This window comes from Pholcus phalangioides, unplaced genomic scaffold, assembly GCF_987345545.1.
Source record: "Pholcus phalangioides strain wild (caught in Gottingen) unplaced genomic scaffold, Ppha-v1.0 ptg000004l_1, whole genome shotgun sequence".
In the NCBI taxonomy this organism is placed as follows: Eukaryota; Metazoa; Arthropoda; class Arachnida; order Araneae; family Pholcidae; genus Pholcus; species Pholcus phalangioides.
This window is the reverse complement of record NW_028301597.1, coordinates 17,981,730-17,996,302: the sequence shown is the minus strand read 5'-3', so window position 1 is coordinate 17,996,302 and position 14,573 is coordinate 17,981,730. Positions and strand designations below refer to the sequence as shown.

General features: G+C 37.2%; 1 protein-coding gene across 4 annotated transcripts in view; it reads right to left on the bottom strand.

Moving 5' to 3' along the window:
* Window positions 1–14,573, bottom strand: part of LOC149086631 (CD151 antigen-like) — a 138,995-nt gene that overhangs the window by 17,856 nt on the left and 106,566 nt on the right. For all 4 annotated transcript variants that reach the window (XM_089231027.1, XM_089231026.1, XM_089231028.1 and 1 more), the window contains one exon: window positions 8,866–8,937. In XM_089231027.1, the coding sequence (XP_089087153.1) occupies window positions 8,866–8,931 (66 nt within the window). In that variant the 5' untranslated portion in view covers window positions 8,932–8,937. The remainder of the gene's footprint in view (window positions 1–8,865; window positions 8,938–14,573) is intronic.

The window sequence follows — 14,573 nt, the reverse complement described above, 5'->3', positions numbered from 1 at the left end:
AAAATAGAGTCAAACTTCATTAGAATATCTCTAAGGCCGCAATTACACTATTAGAAAAGTTCTTTTAATAACACAACAATGTATTTTTATTTTTATATAATTAATATATTTACTGGCTAACCGTAGATTCTAGAGGCATACTTCCAAATTGAAAAATTATCTAAATAACGAGTAGAACTCAGACAAGTAATTCATGTTGCGAGGGATTGTATAGTTATTAAAATAAATAATGGGAAAACAGCATAAATTGGGAAGAAAATTTATCTTATACTGTTTTTTCCCCAGTTTTTCTCCATTTTTGAATTGAAATATATCAGCGAATGAGGCCCAATTCACTTGGTAATGTGGAATTTCTTTTGTTGGTCTCAGGAGAGACAGGGCCGCAACTTTCTAAATGGGTTTTTGAGCACAGGGTGTCCGTATAAAAAGTTTTTTTTTAATTTTAATAACTATACAATCCTTTCACAATATGAATGACTTATTAGGTCTACACGTTTTTTAGATACTTTATCTACTTGTAAATATGCCTCTTATCAACGGTTCGCCAGTAAATTGCGGTGCAAGATGTCAGCTATGCACCCCTATTTTTGAGCATGTGGGTATATATTCATACGAATCTGAAGATGTATTTATTATAAGGGTGTGAACATAGCGCGTCCTTAGTTCAGATTCTGGAAACCCGCGTCTCGTCTCCGATTGGTAAAAAACCCTAATTCCAACTTTTTTTTTTAACTTGAAATTTATGTTTTTAACCAATCGGAGACGACTCGGGTTTCCATAATCTGAAAATTGTCTTTCACGGACGCACCATGTTCACACCCTAACGGTTTAAGATAAGTTTCTGAATCGCCGAGAGAATGTTACATTAATTTTTGCATTTCCATTCTTTCATGGATTTTGAGAGTAACGGTTGAGTCGAGGGAAATGCCAAAAAAAAAGAAAAACCCCCCGATAGCCATTTTATTCATCATTGCACAATCTTGATTTTCTGCTAAACGTTAACGTAAGTGCTCTCTCTTCTAATGAAACGTCAAAACCTTTTTCTCTTAGACTAAAATGGAGTAATGATAACTACTTTCGTTTCGTGGATACTGTAAAAGAGTTTACGTTGAATTATATGGGAACAAATCAAATGGTTGTAAAGTTGTGTAGACAATGAAGAAAGAGAAAACCCTTTTCCCGAAGGAAGTGTTCGGAATCCTCAGAACTACTGCAACGTGGAACAGTTAATGATTCGTAATTATAAGTAATTAGAACCTTTCGATAAGAAAATAGGGAATAAAAAAAAAAGGTCCGTAACAAATCTTCAGCGGCTAATGACATCCTGACATTGTAATTAGTTACAGGGATTTCCGAACCCGAATTGTTTCAAGTATTGAGAGAAATAAAGAGTAGAAACAATCTATTGTGTATTGGCGAATCGCTCGCTACCAATTGAAGAAGTTTCGTCTCAATAATTTTCCATTTATTTTTTTTTTCCATCAAAGTTCTTTCATCAGCCTGTCCTGAAGGCATGAAGGTTCCATTTAGTATTACTATATCGGGGGGAGGGATAACGGATTTTTTCTAATTTTTGTTCCTGTGTGTGGCGCAATCGAAAAAGTAACATTTGACGTAATCACCGGATATTGGCGAGGGGGAAAAAACGCATTTGCAGTGGCATTACTGAAAAGTTATAATTATAATCAATTCCAGAGATGACACTTCCCCCCCCCCTATGAAATCGGGGGGGGGGGGAAGAAAAAGACTTTTAAAGATGAAAACAGATTTGATAAATGGAGTTTCGCCACTAGTTTTGTAGCAAACAAGAAGCAGTAAGTTAGTGAAGATAATGAAGATCATACACGGAAGTGCTAGAAAAACTGGTACACCCACCTAATATCGTGCTGGTACCCTCCCCACTTGAGCACTCAGAACTACTACAAAATGACGTGGTACGGACTACACTAATATACACTCTCTTGAGGCCAAAAAGGAGTTAAACGTTTCGAAGTGCAATATTCGCCGACACATTTGAACCAAAACAATCGGAGAAAAGCTGGGAAAGAATAGCATAAACGGGGAAAAGAGCGTCGCCCGTTTGTTTTTGCTGTTCTTTCCCAACTTTTCTTCCACCTTTTCAATTCAAATATCTTAGTGAATATCGCATTTAGAAACACGAAATTTTTTATTGGCCTCAAGAGAAACAGGACAATTTTCTAATTGGGTTTTTGAGGACAAGGTGTCCGTATAAAAAGTTATTTTATTTCAACAACAATACAACCCCTTGCAGCATGAATGACTTTGACACGTTATTTGGATACCTTATCTCAGGGGTGGTCAACTTCTGTTCGAGGGTCAACATAATGGTCCGCTACATCGTCATTAGCCTCATCAGGGGCTCATAGCAGATTTGTCTCCTCCGGGAGTAATATGGTAAAAAATGGACTGGTAAACTTCAAGGAGTTTTATTAATGAGATGGAAAGAGTGCCAAAAGTCAGTTGCATGGATAGTACTAAACATCCGTAATGGGTAAGCACGTGATGGTACCATGGCCCCCACAAGGGGGGGGGGGCGACAAGGCTCTGGCCCTGGGGCCCGGGACAGTTCTCATAATTTTTTTCTTTTTCACGCTATAAATTAACTACAGAAGGGGCCCATGAAAAGTCTGACCGGGGGCCTGCGAAAGATCCCAGCCTAGGGGCCCCGCTTCAGGATGTGGGGGCCATGGATTTTACCAAGATGGATTAATGCGCACATACACCCAACGCCGAATGTCACCAAACTGCTATGTTGGAATTAAGAGATAAAATGCATCTGTTTTCAACATATTAATCATCGTGTCCGAGAGTGGAACTTCCTCATTCAACGGCACAATATGAACCCCACCATTCAATGACACATTTTTGACCCTTTGGAATTATTAGTCTTAGCCTTGTCGTTTGAAGTTTCGAGGTGCCTTTGTGAGTAGGCATGCACTACTCAAAAACGTTTCGTTACAGTGAGCAGAACACAAAATATTCATTCAGCTACAAATACAGAGGCCACAATAGGCAAATTTGCCCATCTAACTGACAAAAAAAAAAAATCTATAAGGGGTCATTCAAGTATTACGTCAGCATCGAGGGGGGGGGGTTCCGAATTTGCTGACTTTTGATGACAGGGGGGGGGGGGGTTTGAAGGTTTTTTACGTCATCAAGCACCCTTTTTGAAGATATGAAATATTCTAAGCTGCTGGCGAAATTTTGCTGACAGGGGGGGCAGGGGGTCAAAAGTGGCTAAAAATCTGCTTACGGAATACTTGAATGGCCCTTAACAAAGATTATAAGAAATTTGTGTTCGGAAAAGCAGTATATGCTGAGAATATAGCTAATTACTATTGTCACTAGAAATAATGAATGTAAATAGCCTGTTAATCGGGTCTGTTTGAGAGCCGATCTCCCGTTAAAAAGTCTTGCCAAAGAGAGCAAAAGGCCTACACAACGATACAATTATTCAATCATTTCACGTCACTCATAATTTGAAAAATTGATGGTGGATGGCAGATGGCAGCACTACGCATAAAAAGCATTACGTAGAAACAAAACTTTACGTCGGGTTCACTACACGTACACGCACATTCCAACATGTATCACTTCGTTAGAAGTTCTGCAAAGGAATATGGATGAAGTGCATGTGCGGTATAGTAGTAAAATGCGACATTATGGAATCACCCTGTGTATGTATGTATATGGTGCTTTATGTATATATATATATATATATACACGAATATAATATATATATATATGAAGGTATAATTGTGGAACGGCAACCACACAGAATCAATAGGCAGAAGGAAAAAAAAATCTTGATTACACACCCTTTATTAATGGGTGGGATTCAAGAAGATGCGGATAATTTGGGTGGGGACATTATACATACATATGTATTATAGACTTGAGAAGGATGATAAAGGAAAATGTCAACATTTAAGCCAGGAAATGACATCGTCTCTTTTCTTCCTCGGGATTCTTTTTTCTTCTAGCGGATGCAAATACCCTGTTTGGGTGTGTCTTGATTAACAATAAAGGTTTTTTTTGATAGGTTTAGGAATTCCCAATCGTCCTTCACAGAAAAAGTTTCTCAATGCAATTACTAGCATTATAATGCATTTACAATAAGATTTTGCATTTTCTTGTATTCCAACATGGGCTTTATCAGGGTTGTTGAACCCACGGTCCACATGCGGCTTATTACACATGTTAATATGCTGCCGTTTCCTCTGCTCACAGAATTTCGATGTCTGTGCGTAATGACAAAATAACGCTCTCTAAAACAATATGGGGAATTTTTTTCTGAGCAGCAAAAACTGTGAGGATGCTTTCGTGAAAACAGACTGTAAACGTCATTCTTACTCTAAACTATATTTTATAAACTTATTCACCATGAAAAAATGATGCTTTTCTCAGTTACTTTTGTCCATAAATAATAAACGGGTAAACATTAGAATTTTATCAGTAAAAACATGCGTTATAGAAAATATAAAACAATTATACAGGGGTCATCCAGGTATTACGTCAGCATCGACGGGGGAGGGGTTTCGGATTTGTGACTTTGGATGACAAGAGGGGGGGGGGAAGTTTGAAGCTTGCTTACGTCATCAACCACCCCTTTTTGAAGATATGAAATATTCTAAGCTGCTGACGGGGGGTAGTCAGTGTTTTGCTGACAAGGGGGGAGGGGGGGGGGTCAAAAATGACTGAAAATCTGCTTACGTAATACTTGAATGGCTCCACAGTACAATATTATATTCCATGTGACCAAGATATCAATGAAGTAGAACCCCTTCTGCCACCTATCAGATAATAAATACAAATACAACGCCACAACAGGCAAAATGCCCAACGAGGTGGCTGAGAAAGAGATTCCCATAAAAATATGGATGTCATATATTTCAAAAATCCTAAATCCTAAATATGACATAGTGGCCTGTGGGTTCCGACTGAAATTGGCAATCAGTGCATACCCCTGAGTCATTTCTTAGCCATCCTGGACTAGTAGTGCTATTTTCGCCATGGTTGTATATGTTTTATTTTTAAACTACTTAGAGTTTAATATTACCCATATTGGGTTATTAATCTAGGGGGAAAAGAAAGCTTAAGTAGGCTGTAGGAGAAATAGAAAGCAGGAAGTGTCACTCAACAGGGCAGTGACAGAATGTCACTTCATCAGCCTGTTAGGACGTCATTAAGTTATAATTAATGCTATTCTTTTAACATTAATCATTCATCGTAATGCATATATTACCTACTCTCATTTTTATGTTCAGCGTCAACTATAGATCATATTAATAAATGCGATTATATGTTATTAAATGCAGTTAATTATGATTATTTGATTAAATATATATTATCTACAAAATTTGATATTTTGCAGTTGGTCTAATTATTTACACTATATATAGTTGCTTATATACATTTTTCACAATCCCGGTACCTCCGGTCTTTTCATAACCAGAAAGTTTTTGGGTCTGGAAAAAGCTGATATCTGATCTTTTGGGTAAGTGGATATTTCCCTAAGATGTTGGTATTCTGACTCTTCAAGAGTTTGGAAGAGATTATTAGCCAGCTTTTGAGCAAAGGCGTGTATGGTGGGCATTCCTATATCGTTTCTTATACTTCTATTCCTGATGAACCAATTGGCTCCCAGCATAGCTCTTATTGTTTTGTTTTGATATTGTTCTAATTTAACCATGTGTTGATTGCTCGAGTAGAGCCACACTGGTGCAGCATATAAAAGTATGGATCTGATAGCCATTTTGTATACATTTAATTTGTTCTTGATTGTCAATGTTGATCTGCTTGCAAGTATGCGTTTTAAAGTGTGTTTTGCTACGTCTGCTCTTCGTATTACATAATTGCGTTGTTGCAAAAATGTCAATCGTTTGTCAATTATTATTCCCAGGTATTTAGTACTTATAACAGGTTCAATGAATTTCCCCCCAACCACTATTCCGGCATCTGGGGGTAGATCTAGTTTTCCTGTGATCCACATAAATACTGTCTTGTCTGCATTAAGTTTAACTCTGCTGTTTTCGCACCATGTTTCGACTTGATCAATTAATTCTTGTAAATTACTTAATGCCTTCTGTGGTTTTCTATCTGTACAAATTATCATTGAATCGTCTGCGTACAGCGCAGTAATACCCTTAATTGCCACTGGAAAATCATTCATGTGATAATTGTGGAGGCAAGGTCCTATAACACTGCCTTGCACTATAAATGATCTAATTCGTCTAGTTGTAGATATTGTGTCATTGATTTTTACATAAAAAGTTCTTGCTGCAAGATAATGACGTACAATTTTAATTATGCTAAAGGGTAGGGCCATTCCAATCATTTTATAGAGCAACCCCTCATGCCACACTTTGTCAAATGACTTACTTAAATCCAACAGTGCAACTGCAGCTGTATCATGATAAATTCTAGCTTCTTGGAGTGTTTCTATAACTCTTAATAATTGTGTGGTTGTAGAATGACCGTCTCTAAATCCATGTTGTTCGGGCCCAATTGTTGGATGAGACTTTTCGTAAGTGTTGATACGTGTTACCACAACTCTCTCGAATAACTTTCCAAAATTACTAAGCAATGAGATGGGTCTCCAATTGCTTGGAAAGTGCAAATCTTGGCCAGCTTTTGGTATAATTTTAACAATTGCTGTTTTCCAGTTAGATGGGAAATATTATATTTCAAAAATACAGCAACCCAATTAAAAATGAATGATAATACTGTTATAGTACTTCGAACGAAATTAGTTTACCATAAAAAACTAACAACTGTTCAAATTTTGAGACAAACTTGATAATTTAACTAACACTATTGCTTATAAATTATTAACTAATGTCACGTTTTTTTTTCAGCGGCATATTAATCGAAAACTAGTCGCTAATTTCAATAAAAAAATTATAACAGTTTTATCTGATAGATGGCAGAAGGTATTTCAGTTCAATGATGTGTTTCACAAATGTAGTTATACTGTACTATATAATTGTTTTTGATATTTTCTTAGAAGGCACCATTTTTCATGGTGAATAGGTTTACTAAATATAAACACTTAGAGACAGAGACTGCTTCCGTGTACACATTTTTTTTTTTGCTGCGCAAGTAAAAGGTTTTCAAATGTATTATTAGTATGTTATTTTGTCATTCCGCACAGATATCGAAATTCCGTGCGCGGAAAAACAGTTCTGAGCAGATGAGGATTCTTGGAACCACCGAAATAAAATTTTTCATTCAGCTCAGCGGGATGTTATAAGCAGACCGATGAGTATTTATTACATTCCATATAGCTGCCAGCCGAATTCCAACGTATATTATTTATTATTTACGTACTCAATATGCGATTGAAAGCGTTGAAGCAATTACCGGAAATAATTCCTACATACGTGGACATGAGGACGCATGCCTTAGCATCTTTGGTATTCCTTGCATAATGCTTACAACAGATGGCGCCCCTACGACAACAATTGTTTTGCAACCAAAACAGAACCTCTTTTAAAATATGCATAAATTTTTTAATGGTGCTTTTCCACGGGGGGGGGGGGGCGTTATTTATTATCAGGCATTTTGAGCGTTGTTTCATCCATTTTGTTTCCCAATTGAAGAATATATTGCCTGATTCTTTAATAACCTTATCCAAGGGCCGTCTTAACGCGTGGGCCCTCCATGTAATCCCCGGAGAATCTACTCGGTTGCAGAGGCACTCCACGATTATAAGGCCATGTGCTATGGTAAATAGTAGGTGCCGCTTAGGCAAATAACTTATTTTTCACGTAGAAATTCGAGCAAGTAATTGACAAGGGGCCACATAAATTTAGGTACCACTGATGAGAGCTTTGACCCCCCCCCCCGGAGGTGGATTTATAGTTTGATTGCTTGTGGGTTATACAAACTTCGTTACCCTTCCCCTATTCTTGTATAGTTTTCTTGACTACTTATTCCTCTAAATTAGCCGCCCTGGACTTCAGCCCTCTTAGCCTACCCCCACACAACGTATGTATGCCTTTATGTTCAAGTCACTCTTTCGGTCGTTCACATGCTTTTACACCCTCAAGGTCATTGGTTTCATTCCCTCGCTCAATAGATCATGCCTTTGGTCACTCACATGCTTGCACTCTCTTTGTGTTAGTGATCCAAGTAGTTCCGGATTGTACGACATTATCGCGTTAAAATTCAAAACAAAGAACGGCTTTGCGAGTATAAGTAACAAGAGAGTTTTCTTTTTTAAAAGCTTTCCGGGATCTGGGATGTTTAACGTTTCCATGGCGTTTCCGATCATGCGAACCGCAAAAAATAACTAAAGAAATCTTTGGAATTACTGAAAAAAATAATTTCGTAATTGATGAAAATCTATAATTAATGGAAAAGTGGCTACATAATTACCGAAATAAATAACTGCAGAACTAGTGATAGAAATAATTTCAGAGTAGTTTAGAATTCTTAAGACTAATTTTCCGTATTCTTAAACCCAATTTTCAGAATTGTTAACAGCAATTTTCTCTTAATTTTTAAAAGTAATAATTTTCACGAAAATATTAAGAATTTTTGAAAGAAATAATTTCGTAATAAAATAGAAATTTGAAATGAATGAAAAATTAATTTCAGAATTATCGGGCAAATTTCAGATTTAATAAAAGAAATGATTAAAAAGAATTAATTAATGAGAGGAATTTATAATAAAGAAGTTATAATGAGAGGAAGAAAATAAATAAAACATTATTATTACATCATATTACATTAAGTGTAAAATTGGTAATATATGTTTCCATATCAATACGTCCAATGAGCAAATAAAATGAGAAATTATATATTAGGTATTTTGTAAATGAAGTAATGATCTATACTTACAAGGATTACGGAATTTGCGACAAAGAGTCCGTACCTCACCCCCTTCGCACATCCTTCAACCATCATGGAGGCCTGGAAAAAATTTTCAGTCATTCATTTCAGTTGTTTCGTACGATATACTCGTACACGAATGTTATATACGTACAGTCGACGCACGTTATAACGACCATTGCATTACAACGACCGGTAGGAAAAGTGTCAAAATGTTTTCATAGAACGACTATCACATGTTTTAAACTCGATAGAACGACCCTCCCAATATAACGTGTTTTTGACGGGACGAAGGGAGTCGTTATATCGAGCGTCGACTGTATTTAGAAAAAACAAAGATCTCTCAAATTATGTGCACTATTTCAAAACTGATAAAAAAAATTTTTTTTTACTCTATAGCGAAAATTTAAAAGTTCAGCTTTTGTTCACGTATAAGTGTGGTGTAAGCACTTCACCATTTAAATCTTTATCCCTTTCAGACCCTGGTGCTACAACTGTGTTGGTTGCTTGTTCTCGCTGTAGAATTTTTTCTTTTGATCTCAGAGAGTTATGCCCTGATTTTTAAAGGATTGTGTAAGCTTCGAGTTAGGAATATGGGGAATATAAAATTCGAGGGATTTCATCTGAGGGCTGCACTTGGAGTTGAACTTTCAGAGGGCTTATACGATCGCTTCCAGGAGAAAGTGCCTCCGGGAAAAGTGTGATATTATATAAAATTCAGCAATAAAATTCTGGAAATAATTGCATGTGAAGATGAATATACCCTGCATCATCTTGACTTAAAAAATTCGAATGAAGTGAATTATTTCTTCACAAAAAATTAAAAAAAATTCAAAGACATTTTGAAAATTCCAAAAAATGAATACTGATGTCTGAAAGGGTAACGCAGATAAAATTGTGGGAATCTCACGCATATACGCGGACACTTTCTGAATACACATCAGTTTTGGTTCACAATAACAATCACTTGTAGGCATAACAAGTAAGCAAATCAATCATTTATAGAATGCGTGAAGTTAAACTTTTTGGGGTAATAAATTAAATATATTAGCATAATCAAGACAAAAAAAATTTTCATCTGAATATCAAATATGCATAATTTGTTTCGGAATCAATTTCGTGTATGGACAATTACTTTTTGTGCTCCCGATTGAGAATACTGGGACGAATAAAACGTCCACGATACATTTTACCAATTCATTTCCGATCAAGAATTTTATTTTAAAAAAACTGAATGAAATATTCAAAAGTTTTATGAATAGATGGTGCTGCGCAAAGTTTGTATTTTGTCAACACTGAACACTCGAAGGCAGGAATCGATCAAGTACTCGAGACTATCACACTCCATGTCAGCAAATGCATGAAGAAACGCTAAGTATCTTTTATCTTTGTTCATTTAGATGTGGCTCAAACTACGATGGAAACTGCACATGTCGAAATAAGGCATTGATAGGTTAAGAGAAAGTATAAGACACTAATACAGAGCGTTCCACAATCGACTGACGGTTTTCAAAATGGGATAGCAAGGAAACGGTGACGTATTAAAGTCATTCTTGCGGAATATAAAAGAGCGAAGTGTCAAGAATTTCAGCTATATACGTCATTCATGTAGAAAGGGATTGTGTAGCTATGAAAATTTTTTAAAAAGCTAACTTTTTATACAGACATCGTGCTCAAAAAACAAATTAGAAAGTTGTTCTGTCTCTCCCGATAGAAACGTGAAATTTTTTAGTTGACAAGTGCAATATTCGCAGAGATATTTGAATTCAAATATCGGAGGAAAGTTGTAAAAGAACAGCAAAAAAACTAACGCTTCTTTCCCAACTTTTCACCGTTTTTCGAATATCGGTGAATATTGCACTTAGAAATGCGGAATGTTTTTAGTTTGGTTGGGATCAGGTGAGACAGGGAAACAACTTTGTGATTGGTTTCTTGAGCACACGGTATCCGTATAAAAAGTCAATTTTTTTATTTTAATAACTTTACATCCCCTGGCAACATGAATGACGTATCTGAAGTTCCTGACTTCGCACATTTATATTCTGCAAGAATGACTAATATTAGTCACGTTTTAAAACCGTCAGTCGATTGTGGGACCCTCTGTATGTGCTGTGTAAACGATTGTATAAAATTTTTGCTGCTTTTATTTAAATATTTCATGATGCTTGATAATTTTTGTCGCACCACGATCATTTTCTGTACACGAGGGCTAATTTGAGACACCCCGGGACCTACAATTTATTGCCGATTCCGAACGGCAGGCTTGGTTTTATACTCATCGAGAGGTTGGCGCGGTAACCCCTGGAGGGGGGACTCCCTGCGGTAGAAATTTTTTCTGCGGTCACGTCGCCGTTTCTGTTGTACCCCTATGTCAGGAAAGTTTTCTGACAAGGACGAACCGGGTATCGAACTCGCGATACCTCTGAACATCCTTTGGTACTTTAGGCGAGTATCTTATCGACCTGGGCTACCGCGCCTTTTCATGATGCAATGCTATCAATTTGCGTTACATAAAATTATCAACATAAGCGCCCTTTTAGCTCGAATTACATCTAAACGGGCTTACGGGGGTGCTCAATGTTGAAATATGATAGTTTTATGTGACCACGGTGCAGCGGTGGTTGGCTGAAGTTGGTTTTTTGCGGTTTCCCAACAGCCTTTCCGCAGAGACCAGGCAGACATTTATGAAAATGATTTATGTCGAGTTTTTCGTTTTAAGCGCCGCCCGTGAGTGAAATTTGAACTTTTTAATTTACCAATAAAGAAAAAAAAAACAACTTTAGGCCATGATGATTATTTTTAGTGCCAACCGCACCCTCTATGCCAATTGGTTGATTTGTGTTAAAAAAGATATTTAAAATGTGTCCAGAACTTCGTCCACCCCACAGAGGGGAAAAAAATTGTAACATCAGAGAAACTTGAAGTTCTGATTATATTCCTAATAACCTTAATTTTAATAATACTTTTCCGTGAGTGGAATCAATTCAATTATGACCCATTCGATTCTCATACTGACCTCAAGGTATCTCCCTTTTCTATGAACGCTGTGCTACTTTCGGAAATGCTCGGAGCCAAGTTGATGATGTGTTTGACTCGCGACACGTGCGCACGATAGTTGGTGAGTCACTTCAAAGTCAAACTGCCGCTGTCAGTTTCAAGGAAAACTATCAGGAAATTATTCCCTGCGTAAAACTGCTACCGCTTGAAAGTCTGGCAGACCTCGATTTACTTCAGAAGAGAGAGAGAGAGAGAAGGACCTATATGCGAATATGGTAGGTAATCTGAAAAGATCATGCACAGAGAGCGTATTCTCGGAATAATTAATGTGAACTCTAACATTTTTCAGGCAAGTGATGATGAGTGCGCACCTTATTTTTCCACAAAAACCCAAGACGAGGCCAGAGGCTAACGTTGACCTTCATTTGAAGCGATTTATCTAAGGGTGTGTTTCGTAATGCATTCATAATCATGCGCGGGAGACGTTAGCAGAGAAGTAGTACCATCATTCAGATGATGAGGAGCAGCGCATGTAGTAGCTGGAATTACCCAACACATGATCGGATAAAGCGAATCGTAATTGAACCACCGAACGTGCGGTTGACTATCAGATCAAACTCGTCCACGAGGAGCGGTCAATCTTTGCGGTCTGTGTGTTTCTGATCAGAAAAGACAATGAGAATCTAAAACCACGAAAAGATGCCGTTAAACTTGATAGATAATGAGTGAATGAGAAGTAATTGGTTGGGTTTTATCCCGTTCGACAAATGAATGAAAAGCGATCAGTCAGTCTGCGGTGAACTACATGAAAGTTGATTTTCATTTCGGATAGGTGTATTGTGGAAATTATCAACCTCCTCCCGTATCTAGATCTTATAAGCCTTCGAACACAACGGACTGGGATCAATTGGATGCCAGAGTTAACTGACCGTGGTTGATAAATTTGTGTGCACTTATGATGGAAAAACAATTATGTATTGATCGCTGGAGTAAACTTGAACATGCAAATACACAATAGAAGCAATTAGTGGAAAAACAATTCATTGTAAACGCTGGTTGATTGGCTCATTAGACTTATAAAATGTCAGCCATTGCTAATGACATCATTTACCAGGTGTATAACAAGGATGTCTGCCTAGGTAGAAGCCAACTTGATTTTCGCCGCTCCCCTATGGAAGTTTTTTGAAAGTCAGTGGTTTATAAGTTTTTTTTTTGCACTATGATATGTTTCAACCCTTTCACACCCGAGCATTCATTTTTCGGATATTTCAAAATGGCGTGCATTTTTGATTCTCAAAAAATGCATTAAAAGCAAAAGTTCCAGCGAATCTTTTAAATTTGTTCTTTTTTTGTGTGTGAAAATAATTCACTTTGTCCAAATTTTTTTCAGCCAAGGTGGCGCAGGGTATATATTCATTTTCAAAGAATTTATTGCTAAATTTCATACAATATACCACATTTTTCAAGGAGGCATTTTCTCCGGGAAGACCCCCCTGAAAGTTCAGCTCCAAGTGCTGCCCTCTGATGATAGCCTCCAAAGTTCTGTTCCAGACTCTGTCACGAAGCTGGGCAGGAAGAGATTTCGGCAACGGGATAAGTCCAATGGCAAAGTTCTGGCGTTCATTAATTCAGCCTCCAAAGTTCAAGCAATTTGTAACTCAATTAAATTCACCATATTTCTGATTCCTTTCCAATTCAAAACTAGGGCTTAACTCCCCGAGATTAAAAAACCCTACACTGAGAAAAAGTAACCCACACATTTGTGGCACCAGGGTTGGAAAGGGTTGAGGTAAAAATCATATTTTTTCAATTTTTCTATCAAATTTGCTGCCCAATAAAGATCCCCGCCTGGGACACGTGCTCACGGGTCTATCTTTCACAGAACGTTTAAAACCGGCATTTTCATCCTACTTTTCTCGAGTCGTAAGCAGTGTATGTTTGTCGTCAAACGAAGTGCACCCTTGCGGCAACGCTGACATACGTATGTCTGAAATCTGCATTAAAGGTGATTTTTGAATGCAATTTTTACAGGGTGTTCAATCGAATCGTTGATCAAGTGCTCGCCAGCATGAAATCGAGCATTGAGCACTCTTGGTGCTTCAGGGAGTACGATGGTGCTCGTAAGCAACAGGTTGATGATGGCTGGCTTAAAATAGTATCTGTGGACTAAGGCAGTGGTCTTCAATGCGTGCATCTCGGCGAGCTGGCAAACATTTACGTGTATTCCATATTCTCTTTAGAAGAATTGGGTTTTTATGATTGCGTGCACTTAACCTCTTAAGGGGTCAAATGAAAATTTCTTTTTACTGTATGTTTCTCACTGAAATGTCATTAAAGCATTTTTAGCATCAATATAACGATTTCAAGTGTCTTAGGACATTTGTTCCCTGCGTCTCAAATTTCATTGAAAAGCATCAATTTTTTTTATTTTTCTTGGTAGGCATATATCAATGATTTGTAGCATGCAATTTGTATTACGAGAAAGCATTTATAAACAAAACATTTGCAAATTTTTCATCACTTTCAATATTTTTTGATCAGAACCTTTGATTGTAGTTGAAACTGTAGGTTTTTTACCAGCGTTGTATCCAGAGTATCTAGTTGGCAATTCAAGTTGTATGGATAGTAAGTGGGAGTTTGAGATCCTACAACACATATTCCATTTCTGTCGCAATGTTCTTTTAACTTTTTACCTGCTGAAGAGTCAATTCTGGGGCCCT